The sequence below is a fragment of the Gouania willdenowi genome, chromosome 17 (assembly GCF_900634775.1).
Source record: "Gouania willdenowi chromosome 17, fGouWil2.1, whole genome shotgun sequence".
Lineage (NCBI taxonomy): Eukaryota > Metazoa > Chordata > Actinopteri > Blenniiformes > Gobiesocidae > Gouania > Gouania willdenowi.
In genome coordinates, this window is record NC_041060.1 from 34164620 (window position 1) to 34183282 (window position 18663).

The 18663-nt window shown below is 37.1% G+C and overlaps 1 protein-coding gene and 1 long non-coding RNA gene across 2 annotated transcripts; both read left to right on the forward strand.

The window, feature by feature from the left end:
- The first annotated feature begins 2230 nt into the window (after positions 1-2230).
- LOC114479368 (nuclear RNA export factor 1-like) lies at positions 2231-14923 on the forward strand. The gene is made up of 20 exons (XM_028473036.1): positions 2231-2513; positions 4213-4408; positions 5604-5760; positions 5843-5911; positions 6317-6397; positions 6932-7001; positions 7390-7478; positions 7596-7703; positions 7801-7910; positions 9508-9544; positions 10841-10909; positions 11060-11115; positions 11228-11335; positions 11423-11481; positions 11958-12073; positions 12156-12198; positions 12275-12353; positions 13419-13601; positions 13682-13742; positions 13818-14923. Exons 1-20 carry the CDS (start codon positions 2498-2500, stop codon positions 13854-13856), a joined length of 1746 nt encoding a protein of 581 aa, XP_028328837.1. The 5' UTR covers positions 2231-2497; the 3' UTR covers positions 13857-14923.
- Positions 14924-17249: 2326 nt separating this feature from the next.
- On the forward strand, positions 17250-17935 carry LOC114479372 (uncharacterized). Its single transcript, XR_003675977.1, has 2 exons — positions 17250-17568; positions 17661-17935. It is a non-coding gene; the product is annotated as an uncharacterized LOC114479372 (long non-coding RNA).
- The last annotated feature ends 728 nt before the right edge of the window (positions 17936-18663 follow it).

An 18663-nucleotide genomic window follows, 5' to 3' on the forward strand; every position in this document is an offset into this window, starting at 1 on the left:
CACAGAGCTGGACTGGGATCAAAATTCATCCCTGGCATTTCCCACTGTGGTAATCCCCCCATCACTGGGCTCTACACCTTCCCTACACCAGCTTTGCTGTCACTTTCCAACATGTTCTTAACTTCCTCCCATGACAGCTTCCTGATATTCACAAATGTCTCTGGTCCTTTTACAATTATCTTAATATTTTCCGTTTTTTGTTTAACCTGATCAGTGCAATTGATTATGTATGCAATGAATATAATTAATCCATTAATGGGTTAGGATTAGGGTTAACCCTCACAGATTTATACACCAGCAGCAGAACTTTAAAGTCTATTCTGAGGCTGACTGGGAGCCAGTGTAAAGACTTTAAAACTGGACTAATGTGTTCTGTTGTTCTGGTTCAGACCCGAGCTGCAGCGTTCTGAACCAGCTGTAGATGTTTGATGATCTTTTGGGGGATTCCTGTCAGAAGACCATTACAATAGTCCAGTCTGCTGGAGATAAAAGCATGGACCAGTTTCTCCTGATCTTTCTGAGTCATTAAACCTTTCACTCTGGAGATGTTCTTTAGGTGGTAGAAGATGTTTTTGTGATAGATTTGATCTGATGCTGAATGTCAGATCTGAGTCAATCAGAACACCAAGGTTTTTGACTTGGTCTTTATCTTTTAAAGATCCAGACTCAGATACTTGCTGACAGCAGTCCTCTTTTCCTTGTTACCAAAGACAATCACCTCCATCTTGTCATGGTTTAGTTGAAGGAAGTTTTCACTCATCCAGCAGTTTACTTGTTCTAAGCAGTCACACAACACCTCAATGGGACCATAGTCATCTGGGTTCAGTGATAGATATAGTTGTGTGTCATCTGCGTAGCTCTGATAATCAACCTTTCAGTTCTGTAAAATTTGTCCTCAAGGAAGCATATAAAGGGTCCAAGAACAGAGCCCTGAGGAACCCCACAGGACATTGGTACGCCTTCCCACCGTTGCCGCGTTTTCCCAACGCTACTCCGGGTCCTTCAGGACAAACACCGGTTCCTCCTGGTGGCTCTATTCTGGCCGGGGAGGACTTGGTTTTCGCTGCTGCACAGGCTCTGTTGCAGCTTGCCAATGCGTCTCCCGCATAGGGCAGACCTATTGTCTCAAATGGGGGGCCGGGTGTTACACCCCCATCCCACTTGCCTCCAGCTCTTGGTCTGGACACTGCAAGGCCCGGCGTAAACTTTTCCAGTTTGACGGTGGCATTGGCTACACTATTTGCAATGCACGAGCGCCGTCCACACGCAGGTTGTACGCTAATAGGTGGAAACTCTTTTACAAGTGGTGTTGTGACCATATGCTGGACTCCGTATGCTGTCCTGTCCCATCCATCCTCCAACACCTTCATTCCACACACGCTCTTCATTCTCATTGCTTTGTCTTTCTGTACTTTTGTTTTACAATCAATCAATAAATTCCCATCTCTCACAAACCTTGCCATTTCTATTTCTCCCTCTTTACTTTTTAACTCTCTGGTTACTCCAACAGGACTGCATTTCAACATCTCCACATTGTGTGACTCTAGTTTTAAAATTATCTTGTGACAGTTTAGCCACAGTCCCGCTCTCTCCACTCCAAACAACACGTGTTTTTCCCAGTCGAGACTCGCCCCTCAGCCGTGAAACGCGTCTACATCCGGTCGGTCTATTTTATGGCCGTTTGTGTACTATTTAAAAGGTTGAAACCCTGGTCTTTAAAAATCATTCGAAATTTATTTTTTGAGTAAATTTTTATTTTTTATTTTTTTTATTAATGTTTGGTTTTTGATTGTCAATGTTGTGTATTGTGTTTAAATCCGTTTTTATTTCTTTTTGTCTTTTTTTTCATTAACAATTAAAAACATCACAAAACAATCATATTAACATATTTACATGTGTACTATATATATATATATATATATATATATATATATATAATATCTTTTTTTTAATAATTTTTTGATAAAATGTTTTGATATATATCATACAACATTTTTTTTTTAAAACCTAAAAATATGTATATATATATCTAACAAACGCCGTATTTATTTAAATTAACAATTAAAAATTAAAAAAAAAAAAACCTGTCACATATTTAAATGTGTACTATTGAAATATTTAACAAACGTCGTATGGTCGGTTTACATCCAAATATCACGTTCCCGCAGATCTGTCGTAAGGAAGCGATGAAGGAAGTGACGTAGTATACACGCATGCGTAGAAAGGATTGGGCACTGACAGTTGACCAGTATAAACAGGAAGTAGCCCGTCTCCTTCATCTTTACAGTGGCAGCCGTTACATGCTAACTTACCTGCTGCATATCGTCGTATCGCAGACATCTTTGTGTATTTTTCTTTCACATACGTTGAGACAGTGTGTTTTAGTCTTTGTGTTGTGTTTTATACATTTTGTTTGTACAAAGAAGAAGTCCCTCTTCCACGGACTGTTTGACGGAGCCGAGTTTTTGTCTTTGAAAGACAAAACGGTCCCAGAAACATGGCGAACTACAACGGTAAGAGACTTCTGTGGAGCTCAGTGTTAATATCAAACATCTGCTTATTCCTTTTAGAGGAAGATGACTTCAAAATGAGGAGTGAGGTCAGCAGAGCTAAGAATAGGGTCCAAATTGGTGGTAACAGTGTCATGGAGTCTCTGTACACCGCTGGTATATTTTCTAAATACATGTAAACCATGTGCCAAACTACACTGTACCTACAATCTATGGATCCTTTTAGGTTATGTAATATCTCGGTATTAGTTATGAAGGTGAATGACTTGGTTTGTGCACTGAGCTCTGAGACAAAGCACAGGGCAAAGGTTGCTCTCGTTTGTGGGGTTTAAACTGGTTTTATATTTGTGGGGACATTGGTTCCGATCTATAAACAAAACCCCAAAAACACTGTCAGAGTGAACAGAACCAGACCAGATGTTCACTACACCTGGTTTCCCTCCACAGGTCCTGGACCATGTCTCCTCACACACTAGGACTGTTTAGTAGGGATGTCCCAATGCAACTTTTTACCACTTCCGATACTATACCGATATTGCAGCCTTGAGTATTGGCCGATACCGATCCGATACGACATCAGCACAAATCATACAAACTTTTATGATTTATTTTGTAGTGTGGAATGTTATAAAAGGTTTGTCAGCAACAGTAGAGATGATAAAAACTGACCTATTTATTATTAACTAATTGGTTACATACATTTTAACCTTCACCTATAATCTCTACAGTATTCTACAATTGAATTAACATCATATATATTGTAGATTTTAGATGAAGTCCTATAAAATCTGATATTCATTATTTGGTTGACAATGGATCGATATCAGTATCGGAACGGGACATCCCTACTGTTTAGGATTTATTTTTTGGATGTTTCATCTCGTAGCTGCTGCTCATGTTCTTTGAATTTTCATTTGAGTTTTAAACCAGTAAAATAAAATCAAAATAACAGCACTATTTATTTGATTTTTTGATTTGGTTTAGAAACAGAAGAACAAATGACCAACCATTTACGGATTGAACAGTGAAAAGATCATACTAAATTTATTTTACTGTGTTTGCAGTACAAACTATAGACAGTAGGTGTGGAAAGGTATATTACATGTAATTATACAACAGTAAACGTTAGCATTTTACAAAGTCATCTTGAGCTAAATTGTAGCGTGTTGCTAATGGGGTCTTCTCCAACACCTGGTAGACATTAAAAGTAGTTTCTCTGCCGTCATTGTTAAACAGTATTTTATTTTGAAGTCTTACAAATGTCAAAAGGTTCACATTAAAGTACCTGTTTATGCACATGACACATTTGCTTTATCTCTGGTTGTTAGTAAAGCCCAACATGTATCAACATTTAACGACACAGATTAATTTAATTTCACTGATTAAATTTGCTTATTCAATTCCTTTATTAAAATATTTCATTATGTAGGTATACTGTAAATGTATAATTTTAGTATTTTTATGACAATTGAATGCTGGTACAAAAATACATTTCACTGCTCATTGTACAATCTAAGACAAAGCATAGAGATGCACCGTGCTATAGGAAAATTATTGGCCAAAATCAAAAATGAAAAAAAAAAACAAGGCCAAAAACTGAAAGAAATGATTCTGTCATTATTAGTAACATTGCATTTATGGCTATGCATGTGTACTAAACTCACTGAAATTATAGGTTAATGATGTTTATTTTCTTTTACAGAAGACAATGACAGATTTGCACCCCAACATTTTGGCAATGGCCGAGGCCCCTACAGGGGACGGTCTTTCCACAGAGACCAGCAGCGGGGGAACCACCGTGGTGGATGTGGAGGACCTGGAGTGTGGTCCAGGCTTGGCCTCAATAGAGATGTGACCATGAGTGACAGCTCTCAGAACGGCAGTTCTCATCAAAGATAGTAAGTGTTGACTTTCATTAAATGTTGTCTTCATAAGAATACATGATATTCCTGAAACAACATTCAATTCATACATTGTAAATGAAAAAGTAGCAGTAATACAATAATAATTAATAGCGCGCTCGAGTCAATGTGAATAAGACGCAGTTTTTAAATGTTGGTTCACAGTTGCAGATGGTCCCACATGTTTTAATCCAGACATTTAATTTAATCATCACAATCCTGTTTCTTACTACAGTATCTATTTATAATGCAAGGTGTGTGTGTCTCTGAAATATATCTGTGGATAAGTAGGGCCCTATAAAATACATTGTTTAAATTACGGTTTTTTTTAGAAATATTTATAATTTTTTAAAGAAAATATCAGTTTTTAACTCCTGTGAGGAAACAAAATAAAAACTAATTAAAAAAAATAAATAATAATAATTAAACAAAAATGTGTGTCAAAAATAAAATAAGATACAATTAAAGGGTAGATATAAGTTGTAGTGACATGGATTATTCTGACTGCTCATCTTTAATTATTTATATGTTATATAAATATGTATGAGAACAGCTTTAATGTCACTATATTTCCTCTCGGGCATCAATGATTTACTGAATCTGATCAGGTTTATTGATTAACTTTTGATCAACTTTGTTTAAATAAACCTAATTTAAATGATCCTATCTTCTGTAGCTCTGATGAGATGTTAGAATGTAACATTCTAATAACGTTGCTCCAACGGACTTTTATTTTGTAAACCGGAAGTTCCCACTGAAACTGTTGTACTTGAGGTAGCTAGCTGACTGTGAATGTTTACCTACGAGGCACAGACAGACACAACAGTTCAAACACTGAGCAGGGGAAGATGATTAAAGTTGATCACAGGTATAACGGGCACTGGAGGCTCTGTAGTTAGGAGGCAGTGATGATTTGCGTTGCTTTTTAGACGGTGTTTGTGGTGATTTAAGATGAGTTTAATGCAACCTGAACAGGAGGAGGGAGGGTGGTGCACCTAATAGGCGTTCCCCGGAAACATTTCCCCATTTAAAAAAAAAAAAGTTCTTTGCCCCACGGTGACGGCGTTTCATGTCCATTTGCGCATTTAACCATTTTCATTGGTTGATTTCGTGATTCCGTTCATTCCGTGGTCACTTGTGTTTTGCTTTTGTACAGAAATCATTATCATTAATATTATTTTGTCTTGTTCAGCATTCCTTATGGGAGAGTATTTAGCAAAGGAGACGGCTGTATGGACAGAGACTGGCCACAAGGCACTGGTGGAGGTGGCGGCAGAGGAGGAGGAGGAAGAGGGAGAGGATCTTTCAGAGGAGGAATTAGAAGCCGACTCGGCTGGTTCAAAATCACGGTGTGTAAGCTCACACTCACATCTAGCTAATCTGCTTTGTGATTGGTCTAACAGCATCTTAATTTGTTTGCCTTGTCAACAGACTCCTCATGGCAAAAAGTATGACAACAACAAGTGTTCTCGCAAGGTCACAGTTTGTGATGGCTATAAGGTACGTTTGTGATGACAACTGGAAACACAAACTCACTTCTATGAGAACTTTGTGTTCAGGATCTGTTATCAGCTTTGAGCTCACATACACCTGCCTTTATGATAAATGTGTCTTTTTTCATGCAAATGGTTTGAAAACTGAGCTTCAGGATTTCAGTTTTTAAAAAACCAATTACAAAGGTTTCTGAATACTTCAAAATGATCAAGGATTTCTTAGAAAACTACAGTCAAAACCACCACCTGGTTCTCAGTGTTTGTCCAGTTCATCTCACAGTGAACAATGTTTACTGATAAATGTATTCTTTGCATTTAGTGAATAGTTTGCTAAATGTTCTCACAGGCTCTACATTACTGTTTTCACTCATTAGTTTGTGATCTTTTTTTTCCTTGACTGATGTTCCTCAAGGTGGATGTACACGTCAACCGCAGTGATCCCCCCAAATTCTGCCTCTCAGAGCTGAAGGTTGAAGAATTGGAACATCTGAAGGTCAGTGATAACAAATCATTCAGGAGGTCAGTGTAGACATTGTAGAGGAGTTCAAATACCTGGGAGTGGTAATAGACAATAAACTGGACTGGGGGAGGAACACTGACTCCCTCTACAGGAAGGACCAAAGCCTTGTGAGGTCCTTCAACATCTGCAGAAAAATGCTGAGGATGTTTTATGAGTCAGTGGTGGTGAATGTGATTCTCTACGATGTTGTTTGCTTTGTCCTGTTGTCCACAGGAATTTAAAATTGGGAATATTCTAAAATAGAAACTTTTCATGGGAATGATGTATAGGAATTTACTGGACATTTTGAGTTATTTTAAATAATAATACCATAGCCAAAGGTTAATATCCATGCAAAATAGTACATACAATAGTACATCTTGTTTTTTAGGACTTGCAGAAAGTAGTATGTTAGCATTAATTGGTCAAAGTTGTTGTCTGTTAACGGTTAAATAGTTAACTATGAGCATCTCTGATTTAAAAGAATGTATTTGAACTGTTTTAAAGATGTTTTTTTCTCTTTTCTAGCAATGCATGTCAAAACGTTTTGATGGTTCACAGCAAGCTTGGGATCTGACCAGTTTCCACACAGACCCAGGTAACCACACCACATCTTTTGGCATTAGATAATTCACAATGTTGACCACTTCCTTTGACATCTCAAAGGAAACACCTTGGATTGGTGTTGTTTTATATAGTGGAAGTATTTATCAGTCACTGCTTTATAAAACACAATCTAAATGGCTTGTGTTACTGGGTTAACAGGCTGGAAGCACCAGGTGATACTTTTATATACAGTTTACATTTTATTATTATTCATTGATTACAGTTGGTTTCATAATTTATTATTATTATTTTTACTTAAAATGTGGTTTAAATGTTTTAAATCTTCAGAATTGTGTTGTTTCATGATGCCTGTTTTTTACCGTCCTTGTGGATTCTTTCATAAGTGGACGTGAATGTTGAAACTTTTATCTGTTTAACAGACTTGGTGTCCCAGGATATTAAAGTGGTTTTACACAGGAAAACAAACATGGAGGCCGTCATTAAGATCATTGAAGAAAACATTCCTCAGGTAACGGTCGTACGACAATCAGCAACTATCTGTGTATCTTCATATACTGTGGATACTTTAAAAGTTAGATCATCAAAGTGAAGTCCAGACCTAATGAAATCAATGTTTTCTTTGCAGTTGACAAGTTTGAACCTCAGTCACAACTGCATCCAGAGACTGGATGAACTCAGCGAGCTTGTGACCAAAGTGCCTCATCTGAAGGCCCTGAACCTTTCACACAACGACGTAAGACTGGCAGCTCCAAGGCTTTCATTGTCATGTTTGTGTAGTAGTGTTGAAGGTTCATGTGTTGACGCCTACCGGCTTCCTGTTTGTTCTTCAGCTGAAAACTGAACATGAGCTGGACAAGTTGAAGGGGCTGAAACTGGTGGAGCTGTGGTTGGTCAGAAACCCTCTCTGTGACCTTTTCAAAGACAGATCTTCATACGTCAGGTCAGTTTTCTATTCTGGGTTGTTACAGATGTTTACACGTGAGCTCAGTAGATTTACTGTGACAACAAAGGATGTTATTGTCATTTTACTGTTAAAATCTTGAATATATGATTGTAGTCTGTTTACCAGATGTAGTTCTGGTAACTTTGTTTTCTTATGATTCCTAAAAATAGTTGACTGACCGCTCTGCATCCAAGAAGCTAATGTTTCCATAGTTCATTAAAACAGACACCCAGTTATTGGTGTTCAGCCCGTGAAATACATTTGTTGTGTAAACATTTGCAGATTGAAAAAGATTTGATCCAAATTTAAAGTTTTGATGATTTATTATCGAAAGGCAGTTTCTGCCAATCCAACGTCTTATATCTGAGTTTCCCACAACATGCAACCAACGTGCGTCAAACCCGCTGTTGTGTGTTTTTGTTCCTAATCAATGACTGAATTTTCCCACAGTTGATGGAGAACTTGTAAACGAAGGAAGACCCAACAATGTCCAAATTGAGAAAAGTGCTTTGTGTATGGTTGTGTTAAATCACAGGGTCTAACAGTGCACTAACACATGAATGATTCACAGAAAATCAAACGGTACCGTGTTTTGTGACCCCACTTTTAAAAATGTGATTCAGACCGAGCACTGGTGTAAATGTGAACTCAACCATTTAATTTAGTCCCTGAACAGCAGCTGTGTCGACTACGAGAGAGTTAACGATGACGCTGCGGAGGCGGACCGCACCTCCATTAGCATTAGGAGCTAACACATATATCCTGACTGTTGCATCGCAAAACATGCTGTTGCTTATAGTCTGTATTCACAGGTGCACAGCGGAGGTGGGGCGCACACAGGCTTCTGTGTTCACCATCACCCTGAAACGGACTGAAGTCTCTGGTATGAAAGTGAAACCACTCTAGGACTCTCCCTTTTAACATGCTGAGTAAACAAAACAAGCGCGTACACACACACACACACACACAGCTTTCAGAGCCAGTAAACAAGGAAAGAAGTCGGCGCTCAGACGCTCCGTTCCAACCGAGAGACATTGTAACGGTTAAACATAGATTTTCACCTTTATGCACATGAGTGAAATACTATAAAACCGTGTCACGTAAAGCAAACAACTCTTCAGTTTAAATGAGACGATAAAACAACACAATGGGAGCTTCTACAGAAAGTTTCATTACGACAATGATGTAATTGATCGATAGACATTACAGCCGATCACACGAATTGCATAAAATGCTAAATATCGGCCGATCCGATAAAGCCGATCAGATTGGTGTAAAAACACCAAAGACATAGTCATTTATACTCTTTCCTCTACATGTACTTTCAGACACACTATTGTTTAGTATAAAAACATTCTTGTAACTTGTAAATTGCTTCCTTTCCTGTGATTAACATTTCTTTTTCATGCTTAAATCTAAATGTCATCTGTAATCAAGTCAATGTTCTACACAGCACAGCGTAGTGTTGCAGTGAACAAAATGAATGTGTTAGTGGAGCAGCAGGTCTTACTGAGTTTTACAGTGATTAACTTATTGTGTCAACTTTGAATTCTCACACTAATTCTTCTGCTTTTCTATTTTGTTTACGTTCCAGTGCTGTGTGCCAGAAGTTTCCCCAGCTTCTGAAGTTGGTAGGTCTACTCACTCATTCATTCATCAGCAGTTTATGGTCACTCACTCTTCATTTCTACCACCATAGTTTTGATACTAGAGGACTTTAGTGTTTAAAGTCTTTTTGTCAATTCTCAGTTGTGTTAAAGCTGCTGTGAACAATAATGATCTATCAGATAAAAGACATGGTGTAAACCTCCATAGAACAATAACTCAAACATCAATTGCACAACAAAATAATAAAAAAGTTGAAATTGCAGCTTGAAAGTTTGTTCCACGTTTTGTACATTGCATTGTGGGATGTGGAGTCCCATAGAATAGGATAGAGGTGTACTTAATTCTGTCAAATAAACTTCCCAACATAATTCTGGTGTTTTCACAGACTGAACGTTGCGGTAAAAACAGTGGTGGAAGTTATTCACACAGAAAGTTCTATATATTCTATATATTCAGCTGAAATTGAATACCTCACGTAGTGATGTGATGTCACAGGGACAAACTACAACATAAATGAGTCGAGCCACTCAGAAATCCTGATATGAATTAAATAAACTTTCAAACAACAATTTCAACCTTTTACATTTAGAGTGATCTAACATATATTAATCTGAGGTCTACAGTATGTCTTTATCTGATTAAAAAAATAAATAAATAAAAAGATCATATCTAGCAGCTATAAGTACAGTTTATTGTAATTGTTTACAAAATGTAAAATCATCAAATAAATAAGTACTTTTATTCCCCCCAAATATGTATTTATTTATTTTTAGGGACGATGCAATCAACATAGTTACAATAAAGGTTTACAGCTGATGCGACGCATAAAGAGCTTCTAGCTAATGCTAATTCACAGCTCATGTCCCTGGTTGGGCCTTTTTACACAATTTACATGAATAAAACACATTAATACAACATTTGTATGAAACTTTTTCAATCACACGATCACATGTACATTCACACAGACTCAGTGTTATTTACTTTGGTTTGTTTTCAGACTGAACCCTAGAAGTGAACATTTTAAACTCAGATATGGTTTTAAGTTCTGTGATTAATGAGTTCTACAGCTTTGGGCCTGAGTACGATGTACCAGTCACTATATATTTATTGACTGGTTCATTGAGTTTGTTTTTATCCACATGGACCAACCAGATTAGTTCAGAGGTCACAGATTAGATTTGTTCTGGTTCCATGAGTTTAGTTTGTGTTTTAATCCAGTGGTTTTTAATGATAATGTCATGTTTCATATAACACCAGATATTCACCAAATGAACTGATATTTTACAACTTGCACTAAACTGTGTATTGTCCCTCATCAGGATGGAAATGACCTCCCCCCACACAATGGCTTTGATGTGGACACACCCACCACTCTCCCACCTTGCAAGGTTAGTCAGTGTGATGCTGAGTTGTCTGTTGTGTTCAAAACGTCACTTTTTCCAAATATAGAAGCCACTATATTTTTATATTCAAGCCTTTTCTTTTCTGTAATGAACGTCTCATTTCTCCTGCTAAATGTTGACCATGTGATCACACAGGGAAGCTGCTTTGGCTCTGATGACGCTAAAGTCTACATTCAGCACTTTTTGCAACAGTGAGTTTCTAACATTTTTCTCGCTGCTGCTTCACAGCATTTCTAACAATAAGTAGGAAATGACATCAGTGATTGGTGTTGATATGCAGAGTGTGTTTTGTTTGTTTCACAGGTACTACAGTGTGTACGACTCTGGAGACAGACAGTCACTGCTGGGTGCCTACCATGATGAGGCGTTATTTTCACTAACAACACCGTACAACATCCAGAATCCATCAGGGTAAGGACACACACACACACACACACACGCACACACACACACACGTACACGTTTTAACTGAGTGCTGCTGATTTCTTTGTTTTTCAGGAGCAGTCTGAGAGAATATTTCAAAGACAGTAGAAACCTGAAGAGGACCAAAGACTCCAGTAAGTTCTCCTGAAGTGAACGTATGACTTGTAATGATTAGGGTTGGCTACCGAAACCTGGAACGAGTATGGGACCAGTTCCCATGGAAACGCTAGTAACCAATAAGAACAAAGATTTCGGTGCCACACATTACTTGATACACATGACGTTGTTTTTGCTGATCAGATCATTGATCAATGACCTCATTTCTAACCGTAGCACATGCACAAAACACGGCCTGAAAGAAGGTGCGTGACACTATCCGCCACAAATAAATGAATGTGAAGTTTATCTAATAATAGTTTATTTGTTTGTTGTTTTGAGTTAAATGTGTTAAATTTGACTCTAGAAATAAAAGGTCATTTTGAGATTTTGAAGTTAGTTTAAAATAATGATTTTGCACCAGAAGCGTTGAAAAAGTAGCGAGTAGTAACGATACCCAACCCTAGTGATGATGGAGCCCACCTGATGTTTGTCTTGTTTTCACCTGCCCTAGCGATGCGTTTCCGTCTGCTGAAACACAGACGACTGAATGTGGTGGCGCTCCTCAACGAGCTGCCAAAAACCCAGCATGACATCAGCTCTTTCACCGTGGACGTAAACGCCTACACAGTGAGTTCACGTCTGATCTGCCACACACTGAGTTACATCATTTGTGTTGTTCACACTCGGCCAAACTGCTTTGTTTTCACAGAACACACTGCTGTCCTTCACAGTGGGCGGAGTCTTCAAAGAAGGTCAGTATCTTAGTCGTCATGGTTATAAGAAGATCCACTGCATCTATTCTCACTGACGCTTTTTGGACTTTTTCAGTTGTTATAGATGATAAATCTAAAGAATCTATAAAGGCCTTCTCCAGAGTTTTCATCACAGTTCCAGCAGTGGATTCTGGGTAAGTTACACATGTAAAACCAAAGTGCTCATTATCAGCTGTAGCTTCAGATAATGCTTGCCTCCACTAGTATGACTGGAATGAACAAACAGTAAATACTGTTTCACCACATGTGTTTTCTGTGTATTCCTATATTTACCTAATGTATATTTATTTGTCCATAAATAAAATGATAAACAATAATGTTTTTACACAACAACCATTGTTATTGTAGAGATTACTAGTGATGGGCACCTTACACATTTAAACCGATACTCGGTACTCGTAAATCAGTATCGGTACTCAACGATACCACTTTTTAGTACTTTGTGTGGTAGTAAATATTAAATAATATAATACCAAAATATTCCAGTTATTACCATATTTATTTCTATTAATATTAATAATAATAATAATAATAATAATAATAACCACAACTTTAACAATTACATCAAACCAACATCTGTTTGTATTGTAGCAATAATATAATCAGGGTTGGGGTCAATTATAATTGTAATTGCTTAATTGATAATTAATTACAATTAAAGCATAATTATAATTGTTATTTTTTTAAATCTGTTGCTGTCATAATTGTATTTGAGTTCAGATAATTGACTATTTAATTGTATTTGCCATGGAAATTCTATAAAAATTGGCAATTATAATTTAAGGCTAAACTGGTAAACCATGTTACAGTTCTAAAGATGAACTAAGGCTTAGGCTGTGTCTGAATAGTCCCTCCTATCTCCTTTCCTATCCACTTTTCCTTAACCCTGTGGAAGATGTCATGGAGTTAAGGAAAGGTGTTAGGAAAGGAGTTAGGAAAAGGTGATCACGTTTGTTTTGATAATCAGACGCACTTCCACAAGGTATTGTAATAATCCTATGGCCACGCCTCCTTTCCTCAGAAAATTTAAACGCTCTTTTATCACGGCCACCACTTAAACACTTCCAGGTGTTAAAGGACAGTGGATAGGAAAGGAGATAGGAGGGACTATTGGGACACAGCCCTATATTACTGTAATATTAACACCATAGAAAGTCTCTAACCTTTGAACCCTGTGGTCCTCGTTCATACTTGAACAGTTTGTCCATCATCAACGACCAGCTCTTCATCAGACTGGCTACAACGGAGCAGATCAGCAGAGCTTTTGTGGCACCTGCCCCGACCCCTTCCTCCAACCCAGTGCCCACCCTCACTGCCCCACAGCAGGAGATGCTCAGCACCTTCTCCCTGAAGTCAGGCATGAAGCTGGAATGGTCCCTGAAGTAGGTGTCCTCTCCTAATCCGTCTACCAGACTAGGATGAATGTCACAGCTCACTGGTAAACACTGTCTGTGTGTTACAGGTGTCTGCAGGACAACGAGTGGGACTTGAACCAAGCAGCACTTATCTTCACTAAGTTAAAGGTGACACGACTCTAAACAATCTACGTCATGGTTTATATGTGCTGATGTCTAAAGTAGCAACTGTTTCTGTTTCAGACGGCGGGAAAGATCCCAGACGTGGCGTTCCTGAAGTAAAACATTCGGTTACGTTGTATCCTTGGTTCTCTGAGTGGAGAGACTATCTCTCCACTCAGTTAAATATTCCATATGTACGGGGACTGATCCCACTGGGACAGTTGACGTGGATATTTCTTTAAGACACACCACTACGTGGCCCATGCACAGGCTTAAAAGCCCCAGGTGTGCATGCAATCACTGATTCACATTGATTGGAACGGTTTCTGAGCGGCCTCGTGGTGGAGAGATAGCCGGCTGAACTCTGTGCTGCTGGAGCCACAGTCCTAGGGCGCTTGGCCGACTGCAGTCCATGCACAGGTGTGGGCGGCTTTGCCCTAAACACATGGCATCGGGCCTCCCTCAGTCTCACCGATAAAAACAGCTCATACAGGAGGATGGGTCATCCTTTGCCATAAATGTATGATCACTGCCCAGGCACATCACACAGTACTCATGGCCGTCCTCTGCAGGCATTCTCAGATCGCAGCCCCTGCAGGGAGGTCCCTCTCAGCTTGCCATACTGACGTAGCAGGCAAACCAGGAAGTGCTCTCGCACGCTGTGTTTTGTTTATAGCCGAAGCAGCTAACAGTTGCTACAGCCGTCAGAGGACACAGCAGCGAGCCTACATACACACACACTGAAGGACACGCAGATGCGGAAGCCGGACAGCCAGCAATACACCTCGAGTCGCTCCAGCGCCAGGCGGAGAGGGGATGCCGCACCACGCCACGCCCTACGGTGCCCCTTCGCCAATTTCACTACCTGAGAATAAAGGGCAGACAAGCGATCCCGAGAGGGGCCCAGAGACCGACTCCTACTCCCACACACGGTTAGCGCTAATCTCCCTCACACGTCTGTCTCTCACGTCTCCTACTGCCAGAGTGGAAATCAATGAATCAGTGATTGCATGCACACCTGGGGCTTTTAAGCCCATGTATGGGCCACGTAGTGGTGTGTCTTAAAGAAATATCCACGTCAACTGTCCCAGTGAGATCAGTCCCTGTACAAATGGAATATGTAACTGGGTGGAGAGATAGTCTCAATACGATAGAGAACATCTTTGTATTAAATGAACTCATGTGAACCGTTTGATCTGAATGTTGTTGGGTAGTGAGTGTTTTAGATGATAGATAGATATATAGATATACAGTAAATAGATAGATATATAGAGATATAAATATTAGATAGATATATAGATATACAGTAAATAGATAGATATATAGAGATATAAATACTAGATAGATATATAGAGGTATAAATACTAGATAGATATATAGAGATATAAATACTAGATAGATATATAGAGGTATAAATACTAGATAGATATATAGAGATATAAATACTAGATAGATATATAGAGGTATAAATACTAGATAGATATACAGTAAATAGATAGATATAAATACTAGATAGATATATAGAGATATAAATACTAGATAGATATATAGAGATATAAATACTAGATAGATATATAGAGGTATAAATACTAGATAGATATATAGAGGTATAAATACTAGATAGATATATAGAGATATAAATACTAGATAGATATACAGTAAATAGATAGATATAATACTATAGATATATAGAGTATAAATACTAGATAGATATACAGTAATAATAGATATATAGAGATATAATACTAGATAGATATATAGATATACAGTAAATAGATAGATATATAGAGATATACATACTAGATAGAGATATAGAGGATAACTACTGATAGATATATAGAGATATAAATACGATAGATATAGAGGGTATAAATCTAGATAGATATAAGGATATACAGTGCCAGAATAGTTATGGAGGTATAAATCTAGCTAGATTATAGAGATATAAATACTAGATAGATATATAAAATAGATCGATTAAATACTAGATAGATATATAGAGATAGAAATACAGATAGAATATAAGATATAATACTAGATAAATATATAGATAAGAATACTAGATTAGACAGATGATATAAATCCTAGATAGTATATGATGAGATGTAAATACTAGATAGATATACATAAATAGAAGATATAAATACGAAGCTATATAGAGATATAAATACTAGATAGATATACAGTAAATAGATAGATATATAGAGATATAAATACTAGATAGATATATAGATATACAGTAAATAGATAGATATATAGAGATATAAATACTAGATAGAGATATAAATACTAGATAGAGATATAAATACTAGATAGAGATATAAATACTAGATAGATATATAGATATACAGTAAATAGATAGATATATAGAGATATAAATACTAGATAGAGATATAAATACTAGATAGATATATAGAGATATAAATACTAGATAGATATATAGAGATATAAATACTAGATAGATATATAGATATAAATACTAGATAGATATATAGATATACAGTAAATAGATAGATATATAGAGATATAAATACTAGATAGATATATAGAGATATAAATACTAGATAGATATATAGATATACAGTAAATAGATAGATATATAGAGATATAAATACTAGATAGATATATAGAGATATAAATACTAGATAGATATATAGTAAATAGATAGATATATAGAGATATAAATACTAGATAGATATATAGAGATATAAATACTAGATAGATATATAGAGGTATAAATACTAGATAGATATATAGAGATATAAATACTAGATAGATATATAGAGGTATAAATACTAGATAGATATATAGAGATATAAATACTAGATAGATATATAGAGATATAAATACTAGATAGATATATAGAGATATAAATACTAGATAGATATATAGATATAAATACTAGATAGATATATAGATATACAGTAAATAGATAGATATATAGAGATATAAATACTAGATAGATATATAGAGATATAAATACTAGATAGATATATAGATATACAGTAAATAGATAGATATATAGAGATATAAATACTAGATAGATATATAGAGATATAAATACTAGATAGATATATAGTAAATAGATAGATATATAGAGATATAAATACTAGATAGATATATAGAGATATAAATACTAGATAGATATATAGAGATATAAATACTAGATAGATATATAGAGGTATAAATACTAGATAGATATATAGAGATATAAATACTAGATAGATATATAGAGATATAAATACTAGATATATAGAGATATAAATACTAGATAGATATATAAAGATATAAATACTAGATAGATATATAGAGATATAAATACTAGATAGATATATAGATATACAGTAAATAGATAGATATATAGAGATATAAATACTAGATAGATATATAGATATACAGTAAATAGATAGATATATAGAGATATAAATACTAGATAGATATATAGAGATATAAATACTAGATAGATATATAGATATACAGTAAATAGATAGATATATAGAGATATAAATACTAGATAGATATATAGAGATATAAATACTAGATAGATATATAGAGATATAAATACTAGATAGATATATAGAGATATAAATACTAGATAGATATATAGAGATATAAATACTAGATAGATATATAGAGATATAAATCACAGCCACTACAGGGAGCACCAAGTAGTGGCAGTACTTTTTCCCCCTCTTCCTTTTTTTTCCTTCCCCTCCCTTCTCCTTAGGTGGGCGTTTACCTTGGCTGCTGCAGATCCTTAATCAGTGGATGAGACACACCTGGGAGTGAGCTGCAGCAGGAGTCATTGGTCCTCACATTAAAGCTGCAGGCAGTGTGTTTTCTGTTAACAACTATAGAGTCAGTACGATTGCTGTTCTGCCGCTTTCTGCTGCCAGCCTCTCACCTCATTCTCTGTGTCTCCAGTTTTGTTTCTCCACCCACTTGCTTGGAAACTGCAAGATCTTCTGCCAGAGTAACCACTGCTTCAAATCTCCCAGGATCAACTCCACCATCTGCCTCTGCTTCTCCTCTGGACTGGATTTCCTCACACGGCTCTGCTCAGCCATCATCCTCCACTTCCTCAGTCAGCCTGTTTCCTGATCTTCTGTCACCATCTCTCCATCACCCAAACCGCCAGCTTTATTCCCCAGTTCTGTTTGTGTTTATATGTGAGTTGAATTAAATACTGCAAAGGATCATTGGTTGTCGTGTCTTGTTGTCCTGCACTTGAGCCTCTGAATACCGGCCGTGACACTGTTGCTCACATTCACACAAACAGGGCAGGATCTACAGAATTTAAGAAGTTAAAAACAATAAAATTCTTGGTTTTAGTTGAGTTCAGCAGGAGCTTGTTCTGCTGACTCCACTCCATAAAGTCCTCCACCAGGCCTCAGTACCCGCCCCCCCGACACATGCCACAATTGCAGTGTCATCAGAGAACTTCTGCATGTATCAGAGTTGTAACTAAAGTCAGCAGTGTAGAGGGTGAAGAGGAGGGGGTAGAGCACAGTACCCTGAGGTGCTGCAGGTCAATGTTGAGGACCTACCGGAGAAGGCTGGGATGGATTGTATTAAAAGCACTGGAAGAATAGCATCCTCACAATGGAGTGTCCCCCTCCCACCCCGTCCCCCACCCCACCCACATCCAGGTATGTGAGGCCGTGGTGAAGAAGATAGAGGACTGCATCCTCAACCCCCACCTTCTCCTGGTAGAGCAATTGGAGGGGGTCCCTCACCGTCTCCCCTACAGAAACCACAGCTTACTTTATTAATAATAAAATCACATTGTTAGTGAGATAATTGTGTGCATTCTTTCTGTTCCCACTCCAGTTCAGAGTTTCTTTTCTACCATTACAATACATGTAAAACCATGTTTATTTATTTATTCCATGCTGACTAGGAGTGTGAAAAAAAATCACGATGTATC